The sequence below is a fragment of the Mobula birostris genome, chromosome X (genome assembly GCF_030028105.1).
Source record: "Mobula birostris isolate sMobBir1 chromosome X, sMobBir1.hap1, whole genome shotgun sequence".
NCBI classification, from domain to species: Eukaryota; Metazoa; Chordata; class Chondrichthyes; order Myliobatiformes; family Myliobatidae; genus Mobula; species Mobula birostris.
This window is the reverse complement of record NC_092402.1, coordinates 80,724,422-80,748,410: the sequence shown is the minus strand read 5'-3', so window position 1 is coordinate 80,748,410 and position 23,989 is coordinate 80,724,422. Positions and strand designations below refer to the sequence as shown.

Sequence of the window (23,989 nt, the reverse complement as noted above, 5' to 3'; positions counted from 1 at the left end):
AGACTGGTTTTTAAAGCTCTTCGCTGGACTTGCACGGGAATGCTTCTACTGCGTCTGTGCAGTACTCCAGTCAAAGCCGTGAGAAGTGTTTGATGACTCTGGGCCTGTACTCACAAGAGTTTAGAAGAATGGGGGGGGGGGAATCTCATTGAAACCTATCGAATATTGAAGAGAGGATGTTTCCTATAGTGGGAGAGTTTAGGACCAAGGGCACAGCCTCAAATGGAGGGATGTCCTTCAGAACGAGATGAGGAGGAATTTCTTTAACCAAAGGGTAGTGAATCTGAAATTTATTGCCACAGACAGCTGTGGAAGCTAAGTCATTGGGTATAGTTAAAGTGGATGTTGATAGGTTTTTTTGAGTCCTGACGAAGGGTCTCGGCCTGAAACGTCGACTGCACCTCTTCCTAGAGATGCTGCCTGGCCTGCTGTGTTCACCAGCAACTTTTATGTGTGTTGCTTGAATTTCCAGCATCTGCAGAATTCCTGTTGTTGATAGGTTCTTGATTAGTCAGGGTGTCAAAGGTTATGGGGAGGGGTGGAAGGCAAGAGAATGGGGAAAAAAATTGGAAAGGATGAGCAATTTCAAGGCCCTGGGTGTCAACGTCTCTGAGGATCTATCCTGGGCCCAATGTATCGATGCAGTTACGAACAAGCCAAGACAGTGGCTATAGTATTTCATTAAGAACTTGAGATTTAATTTGTCACCAAAGGCGCTCGCAAATTTCTACAGGTATACCACGGAGTGTGTTCTAACTGGCTGTATTACTGTCTGGTATTGAGGTGGGGTGTGGGGGTGCACGAGACACACATTTGAAATAAGCTGCAGAGAGTTGTAAACTCAGTCAGCTCTATCATGGGCACTAGCCTCCCCAGCATCCAAGACATTTTCAAGGAGCGATGCCTCAAAAAGGCGGCATCTATCATTAAGGACCCCCATCACCCAGGATGTTCCTTCTTCTCATTGCAAACATCAGGAAGGAGGTACAGGAGCCTGAAGGCACACACTCAGTGATTCAGGAACAGCTTCTTCCCTCTGCCATCTGATCTCTGAATGGACAGTGAACCCATGAATTCTACCTCACTACTTTTTTTTTCTCTTTTTGCTCTACTTTTTAATTTAACTTTTTAAATATATATTTAACTTACTGCTTTTGTTATTGTGTATTGCTTATGCCAGTGATATTAAACCTAATTCTGATGCGATTCAGAAGGATAATAAATCAGCCTTGATGGAATAGCGAAGCAGACTTGATGGGCCAACACGAGGAAATCTGCAGATGCTGGAATTTTAAGCAACACACATAAAAGTTGCTGGTGAACGCAGCAGGCCAGGCAGCATCTCTAGGAAGAGGTACAGTCGACTTTTCGGGCCGAGACCCTTCAGCTAAATGGCCTGATTGTGCTCCTATGTTTTATGAAAAGTCTCGTCCTGAGAACAGATGCGGTGGAGACAGAGAAACTAAGAAAAGGGAAAAATGAAAGTGAACATTCCTGTCTCTCAGAATCACTTCCAATAGCTTACCTTCATTGATAGGCACTTACTGGCCTATTATATTGTTCCCTGGCTTTCCTCTATCGCCCTTCTTAAAGGTACGACATTAGCTATTTTATTTTTACAAGCATTTCCTTTTCAAATATATACTAATGGGCAGTGTGCTCCTATCTTTTTCCCCTTTGGCTATGTAATATTATTTACATTCTTCATTGTAGAAGGGCCAACAGTGGAAAAAAATGGCTGAAGATTTGATGTGGAATCTTGCAGAATTGAGATAAGCTAACTGATGATGGATCGCTTTAACTAATGCACAAGCTTGCAAGGGAGACCACGATTTTAAAATCTCTCACACACAATTTTTTGGACCTTTGGAAATTTCTTTATTTTCCAACTACCTTCTATGCCATAAAAATTTCAGAAGCCATTCCTAAGCTCTTTTTAGAAGGAATTGGGTTGTTTTAAATATGCATGTAATAAAGAAACCCAGGACAATGGGATCAGTTGTAAGGAAAAATGTTGGTGCAGTTTTGATGGACCATATAACTCTTTATACCAGTTGAAATACAGTAGTGGAGAAAATTGGATCAGTTTTCTTTCATTTAAATAGCCCTCCTAAGAAAACACAATGTTACTTTTTTTGACCTGGTGTAACTTTGCGACTTGAGCCTTGTTTTAGAAAAATTAGGTGAATGTCTTGAGACTGTGAAGTTTCTGTTATCAAGTTTATATTTTAAATGTATTTATATTGACCAGAATAACACAATATACTTACCAGGCCATTGCTGCTGCTAAGAACATTGCACTATAAATCAAACTGCAGCAGTTTCCTATTAGAATTCATATGAAGAATCAGCTTTGTGTCTTATGAGAACATTATTCTACTGCTTGTATATTTAAAATGAGTATCCAATTCCTTTTACAAAGAGCTTAGGTGCTGCTTCTAGTAGGTTTCTAAGTGCCCCTCCCTACTGTATGCCCAGAGTTTCTTTGTCCATAGTATAGCAAAGCCACTGATTCCCAGGTGGTGCAGTCATGCTGCACGGAACTGAGGCCCAGAAGGCTACAGGCTTCATGCCTGTTCTGTATTGAGTTACCTGATCTCAGACCAGGAAACACTTGGAAGTGCCAAAATTGGCTTGGTGCCTAGAGTAAGAGATAAAAATATCAGGTGCACAGTTTCAGCTAGAAATTGCTACTTATTTCCGATAATTCAGCTTGATAGAGATAAAGACCACATCATGATCCTGCTGTTGAATTGTTCCTCCATTATGTTAACAGTCAATGGCATGGAGTAAGGTAGCCACATTGTTTGGGGGTGTAACTAAAAGAAGACCTGAGCAATAGAATTTTAGTACCTGCAGTTCCTACAGGCCGTGTACCAATTGTGAATTGTGTGGATTCATGGAAAGCACTTTTTATTGCAGCCCTTGGTTTCACTTCACTTTCTCTCCACTTTCTCTCCTCGTTGATGTTTCATACTGCTGTTGAATGCATATCTTGGCAAATTAACAACACCCCACCAGTGTAGATATTTTAGCTCACTCAAAGGGCCCTGGGGAAATGAAAGAAAATTAAATCTTGAAGTGGTAGGCTGATTGAAGGGGCCAACAAATGACTGATGTTGAATGGGTGATGGAAATCAAGAATGGAGCCAGAAAATGACTGGTTGGAAGAAGGGGCCATCAGGTAACATGCATATGAGAATGGCTTGTTCGGCAAATGCCTCACCTGACAGACATCTAATACAATGTTGCACTGGAAAGACTATGTTGGCCAAGAGAGCAGAAAGATAGAAGCTCCCACGTATCCATGGTCCAAGTTACCTGGCAGTGCTCCAAAGGAGTATACATGAGTGAGGTTCTTAGGAGATGACCCACACTGGAAAATGGTAGACTGAATGGTCCCAAATGATCCGGAAATGGGCATTAATGTAGTTTTATTTGTAGTAAGGTCCATGTTCAACTACTTAACATTAGGAGGGGAAAAATTGATGTTCTGATTGGGTGGCATTGTTTATTTTAGCACTACATGATTAAAATGCACATTGAAGAAAGTGTTTTCAGATCATTTCACATCTGACTGGGACCACCATATTGTGATATATTCCTCATTTAGTGCATCTCTTGGAGCTTTGCTGCGGAAGTTAGTCCAAAATCTGTCAGTTGTGACCATCATCATTCACTCTCACTACAGCATTGTTTACATAGGTCGTGGTGTGCTTATCCTTCATATACTCCAAGGGCTATTGAGCATTTGAGAATCAGAATTTAGATGAATCACTCGGGTTACAAAGGCTAATGGAGAACTCACTGAGCCTCAATTAGTTTCCATGTTTGGTATATCACAACATAAACAGCATTTCAGAAATAATTTATTAAATATAAACTACTTAGAAAGATCATGAATGGACCTACTAAAGTTCAAGTTCATTCGTTCTTTCTCATCAATAATGAAACTACATTGGGAGAAGATTCTCCCTCTATCCATTCTAAATCATTTCACTAGCGTAATACCTAATATGTAATGTACCTTTGATCATCTAACCTGCAACCTTACACCCTTCTTCACCCTGGAGGATTAAAATAAAAAATGATTAAGCAGAATTAAGATGATTAATTTCTACGTATCTTCCATCTCACCTGACTTCACCTATCACCTTCTAGTTTGTAATCCTTCCCCTCCCTTGTACCTTCTTAATCTGCTTTCTTTCCCCTTCCTTTCCAATCCTGTTGAAGGGTCTCAGCCCAAAAGGTCGACTGTATTCTTTTCCACAGATGCTACCTGGCCTGCTGAGTTCCTCCAGCAGCTTGTGTGTGTTATTCTGGATTTACAGCATCTACAGAATCTCTTGTGTTTATGATTAAGCAGAAGCTGTCGATTAGACATTCTAAGGTACAATCAAAATTGTTTTTTTCTTAAAAGTTGCTATGAAGTTATGTGGATGTGTGCTTTTTTGTAATGGGTGTTTCTAATGCTTGTTGAAAACTAGTGGTGGTTACAAGGATGTAGGACAGTCCACTGCCAACCAGCTGGTATTTATGAAGTGTGACAAGCTTGAGACTCATTCCCTGGAAAATGCTATTTGTGGCTCATTTTGAAGGCAGGTTGTTTTGAATGTCAGTTTGCATTTGACTTCCACTGCTCATGTATTTGGCCAACCTATACTCCATGTGATGGGAGTTTAACACAAACTTACATTGGCAAGCTTGGTCAGCTTTGGGTAAGGGAAGTTGTGCTGTTGCAACATTAGTGCTTCAACATTACAATGACTTGAGTGTCCCAGGAGTTCCTGTTCTTGTTTTAGGAACAGATTTTTTTAGTGGATCAATTTGAAACTTGCTCAGATGACTGGGAGGCCATTCCTTATTTGGTTGCTGATTTGAAGATGTTAGCCATAGTATGTCACGTGAGTGAGTGGATGAGGAAGTATTGTTTGCCAATGTGCAGAGTCTATTGGTGGATTATTTAGTGTGCTTTCTTTTCATTTCCAATATAAGACCATAAGACAAAGGAGCAGAAGTCGGCCATTCGGCCTATCTAGTCTGCTCTGCCCTTTATCATGAGCTGATCCATTCTCCCATTTAGTCCCACTCCCCCGCCTTATATATTGGCATTGAATTGATTAAAAGCAATTTTCTTACAATTTGTGAATGGAATAATTGGATTAATTTTCGCATAGTCAAAAAGTCTTTAGCAGGATCCTAGCCGTTACAATTCATTTTTCTCCTATTTTTTTCCTCATGGTGATTAACTTTTGATCAGTTTCAGTGATTCTAACTGCACTTTGACTAATAAGCCAAATTTGAGATGAGATTGGAGTGTTAATCTTATTTTTCAGCCACTAGCTGTAATCTCCTTGCCTTTGGGTGCATGCCTTCAACTGGATGTCATTGGTTGCCTGTTAGGCATGAAATTTGGGGGAACTGAGGTGAATCACAGATGCCCTACACAGCACCACCAAAGATCAGTGGTTGAAGCTGAGGCCTTTGTTGCCTGACTGAGGTGACAAAACATTACAGACGATGAGTACTTCTCTTGTTGTTTTGACCTTATTTATTGTGTATCTCATTGGAATTGTTCCTTTACTTGTTTTTTTTTAATCTTTCCCATTAATCTGCGAGGTTCTTCCAGGTATAGTTCCTTTATCTCTATCTATACTGAGCATGATGACTAAATGTTCAGCACTGGTCAGAAGTATCACCAGTTTGATATCAATAGGATGAATTTCAGGAGACTACGCCTCTGGGTATTATGAGGGGCACGTTTTGTGCTGCTGATCATTTAGGGATTTCTCAGTATGGCCCTTAGCAGACTACTTTTTTTGCAAACCAGCCTAAAGTCTCAAACATCTGTCCTCAATGTGAATCTGCTTTACTTCCGGGTGGCAAGTACAAAGTTCAGAATGCCACAGTATTGTGGGCTGAATTGTGTATATCCCTGAAAAATCCGAGTTCAAGAATAGGCTTTGTGCTTATCTTCATGTACTTGCTAGCAACCCCAGATCTATTTTCACCTTGTGTCACACTCAAAGTCAGCATCGTTCCAGCTGAAGTGAGTCACTCATACTTTGGAGGTAAAAGTATTGCCATTCAGAATCAGCAATGGTCAGAATATACTGGGGGATTATCAGAAGCTATTGCCCACTGTCTGATAACTCAAATCTTCTGCCATTTATTTCTACACAATGAGTTATTAAGAACTGGGATGAAGTGAGAGACTGGTTTTGTATTGAGGCTCATTGACACCTTATCATCCACAGTATCTCCCTTTTGTGATCATTAAACAGTTGTTCCTGTAAAAATATATTGTTGACTTCAACAATGCTGTTTTCTATGGTTGAATGGTAAAGTAACATTTACCATTGTGATTCACAGTGTAATAATGGCAGTGCTTGGGTAGATCAAGTGAGATGAAGAGTGAAGGGAATGCTGAAAGGTTTGTGCCATGATTGCTGGGCGTGGACTGTAAAACTACTTAACATGGGCTCTACAAAACACATTATCCTCTAAATACCAGAATTCATGGCACAGACAGTACCAGAGAGCTATGCTTGCAGCAATTGGGTAGGGAATTTGTACACTGACTCAACCTGCCCCTTATCAATTACAGTCTGAATGCAGCGTTAACTCTAGGTTTCCTGTGTACCTTGTGAACAGATTCAGATAGCTGAACTAAGACAAGTTTGATCAAAATCAAGGTCCAAAAAGTCTTAGACACACATACAGTATATAGCTAGGGTGCTTAAGACTTTTGCACAGTACTGTAGTAATTTTATGTATTGCACTGTACTGTTGCCACAAAAACACATTTTGTGATGTATATGAGGGATGATAAACCTGATTCTGACATGGGTCTCTATTGTCTAAGAGTGGGAAGGGAGACAGGGAGAAGGGAATCATGGTTGGGGAAAGGATGAAGAGAGAGGGGAGGGAGCGGGAAGCACCAGAGTGACATTCTATAATGGTCAATAAGCCAATTGTTTGGAACCAAATTACCTTGCCTGGTGTCTCAGGGCTGGGTGTGTCTGTACCTACACCCCCCCACCTCCGCCCCAGCACTTCTTTGCCACCTGTCCTACATCCTTCCTGCGGCACTCCACTGTCACCATTCCCAGCATCCTTTACTCCTGCCAGATTTACAAACTCGCTCTCTGCTCTATGTTGACAAGTACAGTACTGTGCAAAAGTCTTGGGCACTTGTGTATAGCTAGGGTGCCTAAGACTTTTTAATCAATCTCCATTGTGGAACAACCCTGGAATTGAAAGATTAGTTAATTTAATATGTTTAAATTTTCCTGCTCTTTTTTCATTAGGCAAGTTTCTTCAAATGCCAATTTTTAAAGCAATCTCCCAATAAATCTTCTTTGACCCTTTCCCCTTGCTATGATTCAGGAGATTTTGTACTGAATGGTGAATTATGGTGGTTAGCGTCTGGGAGCTCAGACTGGGTGCAGGAATCCCACATAGCGATCATTCAATGTGTGTTTGGTTTCTCCAATGTGGATGAAGTCACACTGTAAACACCGAATGCAGTACACTAGATTAGAAGTACAAGTGAATAATTACTTCACCTGGAAGGACTGTTTGTATCACTGGATGGTGGGAAGAGAAGAGTTAAAATAACAGTGCACTTCCTATGATTTGCAAGGTGGGGTGCGATATGATTGGAGGGGTGAGTGGGTCTGTAAAGAATTATGGTTTTGGATGAGTCTTTGACTGGTAGCTTTGAGGTCTCAAATGAGATAACTGGTCTATCATCAAAGGAGAGATTCAATAGTTTTTGGAGCAGATCTCAAACCTTGTGAGACTTGGTTAACTGGAACTTTTCAGTGTTGATGAGAAGATGAAAATCACTTCTGTATGCAGAAAAACAAATCACATTTTAGCTCATTGTACTTAAAGGTTCAAGCAACATCGTTTTGTTCTGTTGATCATCAGAAACCAAAGTTCAGTGAAACTGCAGGACATAACTGTTGGCTAAAATGATGCGGGTTGTGGGGCGGTGTGGGGGGAAGTCTCTTTGTTATATTCCTAGGATACAGAGATGAATAAAAAATCTCTTGTGGGTGTAAGTTGCCTACATGATTAATTGAAATGCAGATTGTAGACAGATTATAAACCATATTAAAGTAGAAAGATATCACAAAGTACTTAAAAGATAATGTGAAGCTGAGGAAGATGGTACTCAGTGGTGGCTTTAGGAACGCAGGCTGGTGTTTGCCAAAGGGTTAAGTGTGTGTTGAGCACTCCTGGTTGTTGCCTTGTCAAGGTGAGACATGAGCTCCTGCAGGTGGAACTCGATGTTGCTGAGTCTCCCTGGCAATTAAATCAGAGATTAGATCTTTAGATCTATGACTCTGTTGGAGGCCCTCCCATTGATTGAGGTCAACATTGAATGTTGTGTCCCAGCTGTCTACATGATATGCAAGCCGGGGCAGTACAATATAGAGAGCAAGCTGGTGCCCATGTATCAGGCTCCCCCTCTCCACGCAGCTGATAAATCCAAAGGAACAGCAGAGACCGGTACAGTTTGGTACCAGCAGCATTGCAGGAGTTGCCAGTCAGTCTTGAACTCAGTGTAGGACTACCTTAGGGACTCCAGCTCTGGGTTTTTCCTCTGGGTTTACTCCTGAAGCCTTCCCCATGAGTGGGTATAGCCACAAGGCAGCAGGGGTTTGAGATCAGAGTTTTCCTTCTCTTAGATGAGCTGCCAACCATGGCTGACGAGCCCCATCTGCCTGAAGCGACTGGTTTCAAGTTGCCAGTAACCTGCCTTTACCCCTTCTCCTGACGGTAGAAATGGTTTCACCGGGCTTCGTAGCTAAGCCACACGTGAAGCCAGGAGTTGGGCTTGGTTGTCAGAGGCTGTTTGAGGCACACAACATTGGGAACATTTAAAGAACTGACCTGATTGATGTCCGTGGAAATTCTGGTACAATGAAAAAGTTTAATGTTTATTTAATGTTTATAGTTTTAATGTTAAAAGATATTCAGAAACATTTTTGTGCCTGCTGCAGTTGTAACAGTTGATGAAGCTGGAGAGGAGCTTTGCCAGATACCAATGTTTTCAGGGGAGGTTTTAGAAGCAGCTACCTCACCATCTTCAGAGATTCTAAAGTCTGGATGCATCAGGACCACAAGCAACCCACTTACTTACTGTCAGTTTGTATGTGGGATGCTGTTCTGGGCACTTGCCAGTAAGAGCAGGCCTGTTATTTTGCAAGTTTCTAAACTTTTTGTGGTCAGGCAGGAAAGACTAATCAATTGAACAAAGTGTACAAAAGTTAATTGCAATTTAACTGAAAGGGGCAGAGAAAAATTACTTGCGTTTTGTTACTAAGGGTTCCTTGAAACCTCATTTAAGTACTAGAAATGCTTACATGTGAATGGGAGAGATTATCCAAACAATTTTTTTCTTCTCAACCCAATTGACTGAAGTAACAATGAGGATGTTTGTTTTGCTGGAGAAGGGTGACAACATTTCTGAATGTGTGAACTGGGTTAGAGAATAACTGATGTGAAATGAAACTGGCTTGGAATCAATTCTCTTATACATTTATTATGAGAGCGGGCATGCACAGAAGAGAAGGTAGTGGTCTAAGAAGAGTTTTTGACCTCATTCCTACTTTTTCTCTCTTTCCCACCCCTTCACTTCTCCTTTACATGCTGTTTCATTTCTCACACCCTTTCCCTTCTCTTTTGCTCCTCTTCTCATCCTCCTCTCTTGCTCCAGCCCACCCCTCCTCCCTGTGTGCTGATGGATGAGGTTAACCTGAGGGTAATGCATGCAGAAAAAAAGTTGTGCAAACCATCTGCCGCCAGTTTTCCACAGCAGAAACAAATCAATGAAAAGGAGTACATTCTAGACATTGTTAATGGACCTGGATAATCATAGCACTATGTGTGATTTAATCTGTGTAGACATTATTTATTTTTAGGTTCAAAGCATTCAGATAGATTATATTCATTAACATTTGCAAGGCCATGTATGATTTCAGCTGTAAAACTGGAAGATTGGTGGGGTTTGTGGGTTAACTTTACCTTGAAATGACCCATAACAGAAGACCTTTTATGGTCTAAGGAAAAGCCCACAGTAGCTGTAAATTGAAAGCTTCTGGATCAAAACACATTGTATTCATTATTGTAATATCTTCTAGCAATACAAATATTTTTTTTAAAAAATCTCTTCTCTGTTTGGTGATAAAGAATGTGTACTGTGGGAAGCCCTGTGCTGTACTGATTGAGTGTCATTAAATATTAGTAGCCAAAAATAAAGTCTTGCAGTGTTTCTCTGCAAATGTATAACTCTTCACTATGATATCCCTTCAGTAAAGGTTTGTGATGTTGGGTTCAAAGAAAAAAAACTTCAGGAATTCATGGAGGGAAGAGGAAATGAAGAGATATCAGTATCTGGCAACTATCTAAAATCGTTGCATCATAAATATGTTTTCACTTGGGCTGTAACCATTCATGCATTTTTTCATTAATGTTTTAAAATCGTCCAGTGGCAAGATTGGATTTTCAATTTTGAATTGATCTCCTCTTTCAACTGGCCTATCTGCAGTGGAGAAGTTCCAAAATGGTGGATGCATCACTGTACAGAACAGGCAAGAAACAACAGCTGGAGCTTTGCAACTACCTGAGGAACAGTATTTTTATTTACATTCTGCATGGGGCCTAACATCTCATATTTGGTCTGGAGGTCTGTACAGGGCAGTTTTGTTAATTAGATGAGTCAACACGTGTGTTGCTAATGATTTTGATGTAGATTTGACCCTTGAAGGTTGTCCTCCTTAATCACTTCATCTGAAGATTCAATTGCATAATGCTGAAACACTTTTTCCATGAACAAATTATGACAATGGTCACTTCTGGAAAATATTGACTGAGTACGTTTCATTTGTAAATTGTATTTGAATCCCCACTGTAATCCATGACAGTGAGGTGTGGGGTGATGCTATTCCCTGCGCAACATCTGGAGTTACAAGTCAAAAAGGATACGTGCCAGCTAAAAGCAATCTCCAAGTCCTAGGTAGCAGATGGTATCCCTACAGAAATTCTTAAGCCTGACAGAAAATGACTTCAATCACAAATTTGAAAAGGGGACAATATGTGATAGTGATTCTCAGATGCTGTAATTATTTTACTTCAAGAAAGGAGATGAAATTGACTGTGGTAACTATAGAGTGGAGATTTAGAGGTTAGACTGAAGAAACCTTTCAAGGCTATGCTCAAAGCATCAAAACAATGCAGTCACCCCACGGTCTCCTGGGATTTTCTGGACTATAATAACTCAAAGTGGAAAAAGAATAAAGAGTCATAGAAAGGTACAGCACAAGGTCCCACATGGGAGGCAGGTCAAGAAGGTTCAGTCACTCGGCATTCAGGGTGAGGTAATAAATTGGATTAGACATTGGCTTTGTGGGAGAAGTCAGAGAGTGGTAGTAGATGGTTGCCTGTCCGACTGGAGGCCTGTGACTAGTGGTGTGCTGCAGGGATCAGTACCGGGTCCTTTGTTGTTTGTCATCTATGTCAACGATCTGGATGATAATGTGGTAAACTAGATCAGCAAATTTGCAGATGACACCAAGATTGGAGGTGTAGTGGGCAGTGAAGAGGGCTACCATGGCTTGCAGAGGGATAAGTAACAGCTGGAAAAATGGGCTGAAAAATGTCAGGTGGAATTTAATGCAGACTAGTGTGGTTTTGCACTTTGGTAGGACCAACCAGGGTAGGTCTTGCACAGTGAATGGTAGGACACTGAGGAGTGTGGTAGAACAAAAGAATCTGGGAATACAGGTCCATAAGTCATTGAAAGTAGTGTCACGGGTGGGTGGGGTCGTAAAGAAAGCTTTTGGCACATTGGCCTTCATAAATCAAAGTATTGAGTACAGGAGATGGGATGTTATGTTGAAGTTGTGTCAGGCATTAGGGAGGCCTAATTTGGAGTATTGTGTACAGTTCTGGTCACCTACCTACAGGAAAGATGTAAATATGGTTGAAAGAGTAGAGAGAAAATTTACAAGGATGTTGCTGGGTCTGGAAGACCTGAGTTACAAGTAAAAATTGAATAGGTTAGGACTGTATTCTTTAGAACGTAGAAGATTGAGAGGAGATTTGATAGAGGTTTTCAAAATTATAGGGGTATAGTTAGATAGAATAAATGCAAGCAGGCTTTTTCCACTGAGGTTGGGTGGGACTACAACCAGAGGTCATGGCTTAAAGGTGAAAGGTAAAAAAAATTAAGGGGAACATGAGAGGAAATTTCTTCACTGAGAGGATCGTGAAGGTGTGGAACGAGCTGCACACCCAAGTGGTCCATGCAAGCTTGATTTCAACACTTAAAGAGAAGTTTGGGTAGGTACATAGATGGTAGGGATACGGAGGGCTGTGGTCCTAGTGTAGGTCGATAGGAGCAGGCAGTTTAAATAGTCTCAGCATGGACTAGATGGACCAAAGGACCTGCTTCTGTGCTGTACTTCTCTGACCCTTTGGCACAGAAAATACCCTTCCAATCCAACTTGTGTTTACTGACCAACTTAATTCACCCAAATTATGTGCATGTTAATGTCCACCATGAAAACTGCTGTTCCATTCTTGCATGCGTCAGATATTTCTTGATTTTTGCCTATGTCACTGTAATATCATTATTTGGTGCCCCACCCCCCACAATCTATTATGCCTAATCTCTACCCAGGTGGATTAACATCCTGCTCCTTAGATCTTGTATCGTCTCTCGCTATCGCCCTGATCTTGTCCTTAATTACGAGTACTACCCCACCTCCCTTTCTCCCTGTCTTTCCATCTTACCTAATACCCTGGGACCACATTTCTGTAATGGCCACTAAATCATACTCCTTTGCATTGACTTGTTCCACAAGTTCACTGAGCTCATTTCGATACTGGTTCAACTTCAAGTTTAGTTGTCATTCAACCGTACCTGTATTCAGTGTCAAGGTGCAAAACACAGTGCACACTGCATGTGCACATAGGGTTATGTGCACATGCTTATAGGCATTCAGTTAGAGCGGTTAGAATAATCTGTCTGAATGGCGTATAAAACAAAATTTTTCCACTGTATCTCAGTACATGTGGCAGTAACAACCAATTTCCATTTATTAAAATCGTGTGGCACTATTTTGAAGAGCAGTATGGTTCTGCTCGGTATCTGAGGCATATTTTCTGCAGAGACACAGTCGCTTCTCAGGCTCCCAATAATGGCGCTAGTTTTAAATCCTTAGATGGTCTTTCAAAGTTTCCAGTCAGGTATTTCAGTCAATCAAAGCTCTGCGATAACAGCACCACTGAACTCCTGGACAAAGTTACTTTTAAGCTGCTGCAACAGAGTTAGTAGCAGTGCAGAGTGGACTAGGGATTATACGGACAGCAACCTGGCCTTGGTGGCTCAGGAGAGAGTGGCAGATGCAGGAAGCAGAAAAATAGCAGGAGAGCTAAGCTAAGAACTAACCCGATCAGAACGGCAATACCATCATTTTTCCTGAGCAATGTCTGCTTGCTGAATAATAAAATGGACTCACTGAGAATGAGAATGAATTTAGAAAAAGAGATAAGAAACTGCTGCATTCTGGGTTTCACCAAAATGTGGCTAAACAACAAAATGCCCAACTCATTGTTTTACCTCAACGGGATGACTTTGTTCCATGCAGATTCATAATATGTCATGAAATTTGTTGTTTTGTGACAGCAGTACAGTGCAAAAACATAAAACATTACTATAAAGTTACAATATAAAAAATAACTGAATAGTGAGGTTGTGTTCATGGGCCATTAGAAATCTGATGGCAGAGAGGAACAAGCTGAAATGTTGAGTGTCTTCAGATTCCTATACCACCACCTGGATAATAGCAGTGAGAAGATGGTATGAAAAAAAGGCTGATTTTGTTTTTGCATTTTATGCTTCTGTACAGGAAAACCAAGAAACATACAATGATTCAGAATGTAACCCATTCTACTCTGGACCATTAGTTTCATCCAGTAACGTCTGTGAAGCCCTTTGGCTAAGTTTCATTTTGTTCGAAGTGATTTTGGAAATGCTAAGTGGTATTGAAAAGAGGTGAACTTTACCTGTATAAACTAATTTTTTGTGCATGTTAATTGGGCTGGGTTGTTCACAGCCAGATGTTTACAGATCTTCATCAATTCCATTACTTTTTAGCCAAATTGAAAATGAATATGCTTTTCCTCATGAAGTCATCATCCCTTATTGTCAACACAGCAGGCCAGGCAGCATCTATGGAAATGAATAAGGAGTCAATGTTCCTGGCTGTCTGCTGAGCTCCTTCAGTATCTTGGTGTGTGTTGCTCTGGATTTCCAACATCTGCAGGATCTCTTGTGTTGAATATCCCTTTGAGAGGATGAGTTGCTGGTAACCTCATTGGGGAGGGCTACTGAGCCCTGGACTGTGCAGGAGTTTTAATAAACATCCGTAGATTAATTGACAAGATCACCCATCTCACAAGATGAAGGGTTTAGATAGTGTAGGTGCAAGCAAGCTTTTTCCACTGGGGTTGGGTGAGACTACACCTAGAGGTCATGGGTTAAGGGTGAAAGGTGAAATGGTTAAGGGGAATATGAGGGGGAAACTATTTCACTCGGAGGGTGGTGAGTGGAATGAGCTGCCAGCACAAGTGGTGGATGTAGAGTCAATTTCAATATCGAGATGTTTGGATAGGTATGTAGATGGGAGGGCTATGGTCAGAGTGCAGGTCATTGGGCCTAGGCAAGTTAATGGTTTGGTGCAGACTAAATGGCCTGAAGGGCCTATTTCTATGCAGTAGTGTTCTCGACTGGAAAGCCAACAACTAGGCTTTTTACAAGAAGGGGATGAGCAGACTCTATTTTCTAAGGAAGCCGAGATCCTTCAATGTGTGCAGCTGGATGTTGGAGACCGTTTACCAGTCTACTGTCGCGAGTGCAGTCTTCCTTGCGGCTTTATGTTGGGGGAGCAGCATCGGTGCTGGTGATGCAAAAAAATTAAATAAACTCATCAAAAAGGCTGGATCGGTTCTTGGCTACAACCTGGACTCTTTTGAGTTGGTGGTGGAGGGGAGATCACTGAACAAACTGTTACCCATTATGGACAATCTGGTACATCCTCTTCATGACTTACTGAATAGGCAGTGGGGCACCCTTTCAAACAGGGTCTGCTGTCACAAGGATTGTCACAGAAAATCTTTCCTGCCAAATGCAGTAAGCATATACAACAGTTCATCTCCGTGCAACAGGAGAACACACATAGTGCAAGAATCTCTGTTTTTATTATTTTGTGAATTATTATTGCACATTGATAAATTATTGCAAAACACATAAAATGCTGGAGGAACTCAGCAGGCCGGGCAGCATCTATGGAAAAAGAGTACAGTCGACATTTCAGGCCGAGAACCTTCGGCAGTACTCACTGAAGGGTCTCATCCTGAAACCATAGAACCATAGAAACTACAGTACAGAAACAGGCCTTTTGGCCCTTCTTGGCTGTGCCGAACCATTTTCTGCCTAGTCCCACTGACCTGCACACGGACCATATTCCTCCATACACCTCCCATCCATGTATCTGTCCAATTCATTCTTAAATGTTAAAAAAAAAAACCTGCATTTACCACCTCGTCTGGCAGCCCATTCCATACTCCCACCACTCTCTGTGTGAAGAAGCCCCCCCCCCCAATGTTCCCTTTAAACTTTTTCCCCCCTCACCCTTAACCCATGTCCTCTGGTTTTTTTCTCCCCTTGCCTCAGTGGAAAAAGCCTGCTTGCATTCACTCTATCTATACCCATCATAATTTTATATACCTCTATCAAATCTCCCCTCATTCTTCTGTGCTCCAGGGAATAAAGTCCTAACCTATTCAACCTTTCTCTGTGACTGAGTTTCTCAAGTCCTGGCAACATCCTTGTAAACCTTCTCTGCACTCTTTCAACCTTATTTATATCCTTCTTGTAATTTGGTGACCAAAACTGAACACAATACTCCAGATTTGGCCTCACCAATGCCTTGTACAACCTCATCATAACATTCCAGCTCTTATACTCTATACTTTGATTAATAAAGGCCAATGTACCAAAAGCTCTCTTTACGACCCTATCTACCTGTGACGCCACTTTTAGGGAATTTTGTATCTGTATTCCCAGATCCCTCTGTTCCACTGCACTCCTCAGTGCCTTACCATTAACCCTGTATGTTCTACCTTGGTTTGTCCTTCCAACATGCAATACCTCACACTTGTCTGTATTAAACTCCATCTGCCATTTTTCAGCCCATTTTTCCAGCTGGTCCAAGTCCCTCTGCAGGCTCTGAAAACCTTCCTCATTGTCTACTACACCTCCAATCTTTGTATCATCAACAAATTTGCTGATCCAATTTACCACATTATCATCCAGATCATTGATATAGATGACAAATAACAATGGACCCAGCACTGATCCCTGTGGCACACCACTAGTCACAGGCCTCCACTCGGAGAAGCAATTCTCTACTACCACTCTCTGGCTTCTTCCATTGAGCCAATGTCTAATCCAATTTACCACCTCTCCATGTATACCTAGCAACTGAATTTTCCTAACTAACCTCCCATGCGGGACCTTGTCAAAGGCCTTACTGAAGTCCATGTAGACAACATCCACTGCCTTCCCTTCATCCACTTTCCTGGTAACCTCCTCGAAAAACTCCAATAGATTGGTCAAACATGACCTACCACGCACAAAGCCATGCTGACTCTCCCTAATAAGTCCCTGTCTATCCAAATGCTTGTAGATTCTGTCTCTTAGTACTCCCTCCAATAACTTACCTACTACCAACGTTAAACTTACCGGCCTATAATTTCCCGGATTACTTTTCGATCCTTTTTTAAACAACGGAACAACATGAGCCATTCTCCAATCCTCCGGCACCTCACCTGTAGACAGCGACATTTTAAATATTTCAGCCAGGGCCCCTGCAATTTCAACTCCGCTCCAATGTATGGAAAACATCGACTCCGCTCTTTTCCATAGATGCTGCCTGGCCTGCTGAGTTCCTCCAGCATTCTGTGTGTGTTGCTTGTGTAACACCCTGGTTAAGAGTTTTACTGCAATGCTGTAGGTATTTCATTTTAGCAGTTGGGTAAGAACAGTCTGTACTGCTTTCAGCTTGTTTGGGTCTGAGCTGAAATAAGAAGCTTTGTTCAACTTGGGAATGTGCTGTCAGCCAATTAGGATGGTAGATTTGGGAGAAGATTCCGGAGAATGCTGGATTGAAGGTCTTTGTTGGTGGGAGCTGGGAGAAGACAGGAGGAAAGATGGCTGAGGATGCCATCCCTGTTGCACAAGGTGCTTTGTACAGATGAATGACTTCAAGGAGGAAGGACCAATGCTGCAGTGGGAGACCCGTTTGTTTGAGATGGATTTTGAACGACATTGAGAAGGTGGTGTGTACTTTCATGCAGACCGAGGGTCCAACGTGTGAGTGTCAGGCAAGTTGAAGATGAGCTTCTACTTAAGTGCACATTTGACTGTTTCAGAGTAATGGGCTCTTTTTGTTTTTTTTCTTTTTTTCATTTAATAACTGTTCACTTAACATTCTTAAATATACTTTATAATTGTATGCAGTGTACGATCAGTCATTTCTTGCCAGGGACAGTAAATAACATTGCATTCACGTAAACCGGGGTTTGGGTGGGCAAGACATCCCAGTGTCACGGATTTAGCGGGACCAAAGTTGTATACACCCGAGATGAACGAAGCCTGAGACAGGTGGGTTTCTCGCCGCAAAGTCCAGTGGCTAATGAGCTGCGTTTCCAGAGACGCCCAGTAGTAAGGGGGTTTCACCGCGATTTCCAGCATCTGCAGATTTTCTCTTGTTTGTGATTGGTAAATTATTATTGTGTATATTATTATTAGTTTGCACACTGCTAAGTGCGTTTTTAAATGTTGCTGTAATGAAAGAATGTCCCGGTTTTGATCAATAAAGTAATTATTACTATTATTATTTATTATTATTCTATCACTGAACTAATGAGTGTTTCCACCTGTGAGTGCATCTCTCATCTTTGGGGCCTGTTTCTTCCTAGCCCGCCTTGCTGTGATGTTCTCTGTACTCTGAGTGTGAAGGAAACAAAGTGTGGAAAGGAATCATTTTATACTTTCATCTCAGCATACTTCAACACTGTAGTTCTATCAATCGGTAAAGAGCTGGGATTAATTGAATGGTTCTCACTGATGAGAGCTTCTATCAGTACAATGAGTCAAAGGAAGAAAGGGAACCCAAGTTCTAATTTTCAGGGCCTAGAAACCAGTCTGAAAGCTGCATTTGTTGTGCTGTTGAGAGCTTTACCTCAAACTTAATATAGGTCGAATTTATTAAGAGGCTGTTTCAAGTATGTCAGGATCAAAATATTGCAGTTGTTTGTAAACGGTGAAAAGCTATTTAAATTACTGAAATGTTCTTGATTGTTAATGGGACACATTGCTGGAGGAGAACAGCCTGTCCAGCTACTAGATGCCTCTGTGCAAGGAGTCAAGGAGAGGTAGGAGGTTGCTAATAACCTCATTCTGTTATTGTTGAACATCTGGAAGAAATTTATTTAAGTGGTTTAATCTTGTTGGCCTTCATACAGATTTCATAGACCTATCAGAATCAGGTTTATTATCACTGGCATGTGTCGTGAAATTTGTTAACTTAGCAGTAATTGCATATATATATATATATAGAAAAAATAATAATAAGTCAATTACAGTATATGTATATTGAATAGATTAAAAATCATGCAGACAACAGAAATAAAAATAATATGTTTAAAAAGTGAAGTAGTGTTCACTGATTCAATATCCATTTAGGAATCAGAAGGCAGAGGGGAAGAAGCTGTTCCTGAATAGCTGAGTGTGTGCCTTCAGGCTTCTGTATCTCCTCCCTGATGATAACAGTGAGAAAAGGGCATGTCCTGGGTGCTGGAGGTCCTTAATAATGGACGCTGCCTTTCTGAGACACCGCTCCTTGAAGATGTCCTGCGCACTTTGTAGGCTAGTACCCAAGATGGAGCCGACTAAATTTACAACCCTCTGCAGCTTCTTTTGGTCCTGTGCAGTAGCCTCTTCCCCTGTCAGAGTCCTCTCCACGGTATATCTATAGAAGTTTTTGAGTGTATATGTTGACATCCCAAATCTCTTCAAACTCCTAATGAAGTATAGTCACTGTCTTGCCTTCTTTGTAACTACATCAATATGTTGGGACCAGGTTAGACCCTCAGAGATCTTGACACCCAGGAACTTGAAACTGCCCACTCTCTCCACTTCTGACCCCTCTATGAGGATTGGTATGTGTTCCTTCTTTGATATGCCATTACATTCATGGACTTTTGAAATGGCAGCTGGTCCATCAGTTTTACCTGTTGTTTCAGCAGAATATTTCATAGGCAATCCCTCAAGATCATTAATGGTCTATGTCTTCTCCAGTTTGATGATTCTGAGATGGCTGTTGAAACCAATGTAGGAACTGCAAATTCCTCTTTTGGCTAGAAGGAGAGGACTGTTTGTGGGATGGTCTGCTACTTCTGCTGTTTACCCAAGGTTTCATTGTGTTCCTAATACTCATCAGTTTCTATACCGTTGTGAATGCTGCTCTTGAGATCCCCAGGAGTGAGACATTGGATTATAGACAGCATGGAAGCAGGCACATTGGGCCAACTTGTCCATGCCAGCTAAGTTGCTGAACTGAGCTACTGCTATTTTGCCTGCATTTGGTCCATATCCCTTTAAACATTTCCTATCCATTCACTGTCCTATCTGTAGTGATGTTGCTTTACTTCAGGGAGGGTTTGAGCATGTATTTGAATCTCTCTGCTTGGTAATGTCTTCCAGTGCCAGAGATTGGAACAGAGTGAATGTTCTGAGGGTCTGATGGTAGACACACAAATAATACAACCTGCCCAGCAGGTGCAACTGAATGTAATTAGATCCTCACTGCTGAGACGATGTTGGCTGCAGAGATTCTCTTTTCCCACCGGCAATGTGAGGACATTAATGTAATAGAGCAAGTAGCTGTTGACAATGCACGAAATGTGTGCATTGTAGAAATTGAGATGTGTGTTGCTTTGAGTAGCTGTTTGTTGACTTGAGGAGAACCTGAGCACACCTACATGGAGCACTATCCCAGGAAAGCAGCATCCATTCAGGGACCCCCACCACCCAGGCCATGCTCTCTTCTCGCTGCTGCCATCAGGAAGAAGGTACAGGAGCCTCAGTACCCACGACACCAGGTTGAGGAACAGTTATTACCCCTCAACCATCAGGCTCTTGAACCAAAGGGGATAACTTCACTCAACTTCACTTACCCCGTCACTGAAATGTTCCCACAGCCTATGGACTCACTTTCTACAACTCTTTATCTCTTATTCTCAATATTTATTGCTTATTTATTAATTACTATTTTTTCACTCAGCTTATCATCATTATTATTATTATTATTTTCCTTTTTTGTATTTTCACAGCTTGCTGTCTTTTACACACTGTTGTCTGTCCTGTTGGGTGTGGCCTTTCATTGATTCTATTGTCAAAATCAGAATCAGGTTTATTATCACCGGCATGTGACGTGAAATTTGTTAACTTAGCAGCAGCAGTTCAATGCAATACATAGTCCAATGCAATATAATAATCCAACAGAGAGGCAAAGAAAAAATAATAATAAATAAAGTAAAACAATAAATAAACAAATAAATCAAATTACGTATATTGAATAGATTTTAAAAAACATGCAAAAACAGAAATACTGTATATTTAAAAAAAAGTGAGGTAGTGTCCAAAGATTCAAAGTCCATTTAGAAATCGGATGGCAGAGGGGAAGAAGTTGTTCCTGAATCACTGAGTGTGTACCTTCAGGCTTCTGTACCTCCTACCTGATGGTAACAGTGAGAAAAGGGCATGTCCTGGGTGCTGGAGGTCTTTAGTAATGGACGCTGCCTTTCTGAGACATTGCTCCCTGAAGATGTCCTGGATACTTTGTAGGCTAGTGCCCAAGATGGAGCTGACTAGATTTACAACCTTCTGCAGCTTCTTTCAGTCCTGTGCAGTAGCCCCTCCGTACCAGACAGTGATGCAGCCTGTCAGAATGCTCTCCATAGAAATTCTTGAGTGTATTTGTTGACATACCAAATCTCTTCAAACTCCTCATGAAGTATAGTTGCTGTCTTGCCTTCTTTATAGCTGCATCGATATGTTGGGACCAGGTTAGGTACTCAGAGATCTTGACACCCAGGAACTTGAAACTGCTCACTCTCTCCACTTCTGATCCCTCTATGAGGATTGGTATGTGTTCCTTTGTCTTACCCTTCCTGAAGTCCACAATCAGCTCTTTCGTCTTACTGACGTTGAGTGCCAGATTGTTGTTGTGACACCACTCCACTAGTTGGCATATCTCACTCTTGTACACCCTCTCATCACCACCTGAGATTCTACCAACAATGGTTGTATCATCAGCAAATTTATAGATGGTATTTGAGTTATGCCTAGCCACATAGTCATGTGTATACAGAGAGTAGAGCAGTGGGCTAAGCACACACCCCTGAGGTTTGCCAAATTTGATCATCAGCGAGGAGGATATGTTATCACCAATCTGCACAGACTGTGGTCTTCTGGTTAGGAAGTTGAGGATCCAATTGCAGAGGGAGGTACAGAGGCCCAGGTTCTGCAACTTCTCAATCAGGATTGTGGGAATTATGGTATTAAATGTTGAGCTATAGTCGATGAACAACATCCTAACATAGGTGTTTGTGTTGTCCGGGTGGTCTAAAGCCGTGTGAAGAGCCATTGAGATTGCATCTGCCATTGACCTATTGTGGCAATAGGCAAATTGCAATGGGTCCAGGTCCTTGCTGAGGCAGGAGTTCAGTCTAGTCATAACCAACCTCTCAAAGCATTTCATCACTGTGCTACTGGGTGATAGTCATTAAGGCAGCCCACATTATTCTTCTTAGGCACTGGTATGATTGTTGCCTTTTTGAAGCAAATGGGAACTTTGGCCCGTAGCAGTGAGAGGTTGAAAATGTCCTTGAATACTCCCACTAGTTGGTTGGCACAGATTTTCAGAGCCTTACCAGGTACTCCATCGGGACCTTCCACCTTGCGAGGGTTCACTCTCTTTAAAGACAGTCTAACATCGGCCTCTGGACAGAGATCACAGGGTCATCAAATGCAGCAGAGATCTTCACAGCTGCAGTTGTGTTCTCCCTTTCAAAGTGTGCATAGAAGGCGTTGAGTTCATCTGGTAGTGAAGCATTGCTGCCATTCATGCTATTGGGTTTCGCTTTGTAGGAAGTAATATCTTGCAGCGTTTCTTGTATTTACTGCAAATGCCCATAAGAAAATGAATCTCAGGATTGTATAAGGTAACATATATGTAGTTTGATAATAAATTTACTTTGAACTGCTTTGTAAATTGATACAAAAATGTTCAGTTATGGTGGCAGAGGTTAGGTAAACTCTCTTATTCAACATGTGGCTTTGGCTTGGAATGTGTCTGCGATATGGTAAGTGTTGAATATAATTAATGGGCCTCTTCTCGCTCTCTTTTCAGATGTGTCTATAAAAGTGCAAGTTTTTGATAATGGTGACCTCTCTCCTCTGGCGGAGGCTGCAGTGGGCGTGTACGTGAACCAGTCCTGGTTGGCTGCAGGAATCACGGATAAAGATGGAGTAGCACTAATCACTTTCAAGTACCGCCTGGGAACACGACTGATAGTCAGTGCTGCAAAATATGGCTTTGTGACAAACTCTGCTCCCTGGCATGTCAACAAAACACCATGTAAGTGCAAAGTTGTCAGCGTAATCTCAGTGCACTTTTTTGTAGGTGATATATTGTTTTTAAGTGCTGTTATTTTGTGGTATAGAAAATTGTACAGGCCAAGTCTTCTGAGGATGTACTTGAAAATTTTGCTCTGCTGACAGTGTTTTAAAGTCTCTCCCAGAGGGCATGCGTGGGTAAAGATTGCCCCTAAACTGACTCTCCCTCAGAAAGAATCCATGAGATTTACACATCTTGGCAATGGGAGTTTTTGTCAGGTAGTTAACCTAAGGTACAATAATGCTCAAGGCTGCATTATTTTGCTTGAGGAAGGTCCAGGTTGTACGCAGTTGTCAAGGAGACAGTAGTTCATGCTTCTGCCTCACACCTGTGAGGACCTGGGTACAATTCTGACCTTGGGACTCTCCGTAACGAATTTGTATGTTCTCTCTGTGTCTGCATGTGTTCTCTTTTGATCCTCCAGCTTCGTTTCCTGCATCAGAAAGAACTGCTACTAAGTGAATTAGCTGTAAAAATTGCCTCTTAGTATAGATATGTAACAAAAAGAGGTAAAAAGGTGTTTATGGGTATCTGAGAGACAGAATAAGTTGCAGAGGTGTAGGAAAATGGGAAGGTTCTTATAGAACCTGGCCCCATCCTGTATAGTAAAAAAAAATCTGGAGATGATCGAGTTGTGTTCCCTTCACCGACCAATTTCCTACTCTCCATGTGTACTTTTACAGGGTAGCTACAGGATAATGTGACTATTAGAGGACAGGCTGGCATCTAAGATCCCACTCTGCGTTTGAAGGCAAGTGATGTGGATGTGGTTGGCAGACCAGCAAGGACAAGGGCTGGTGGCCACTCACCCCCTTGCTGAGCAAGTTATTGCCATCTTCTTGGATCAGAGTTCTCTGTGGGCAGGAGGCATGAGGTCTGGTGACCCAAAGGTTCGCGAGTTGGTGAGACCAGAGTTTGGGGTCCTGTCATTAGTGAGTCCAGACTTTGAGGCCTAGTGTTTGAGGTCCCGTTCTCGGTGAGTCTGGAATTACAGGGCAGCAGTTTGGGTTTTCATTTGTTTTCTTCAGCTAGTCCTGGGTGGATACTGAAGATCAAAGCCCAAAGCTCAATTTGGCAGTCCAGAAATCTATAATCAGGAATCCATTATATAAACACAGGGTGGTTTATTACATTAATTGTTAGTGATTGTATTGAATTGACATTAT

General features: G+C 41.6%; 1 protein-coding gene across 1 annotated transcript in view; it reads left to right on the top strand.

Moving 5' to 3' along the window:
• The window catches only part of fam171a2a (family with sequence similarity 171 member A2a), a 293,993-nt gene that overhangs the window by 82,283 nt on the left and 187,721 nt on the right, over nt 1-23,989 (top strand). The window contains exon 2 of the mRNA XM_072248783.1: nt 22,557-22,784. Coding sequence (XP_072104884.1) covers nt 22,557-22,784 — 228 coding nt within the window. The remainder of the gene's footprint in view (nt 1-22,556; nt 22,785-23,989) is intronic.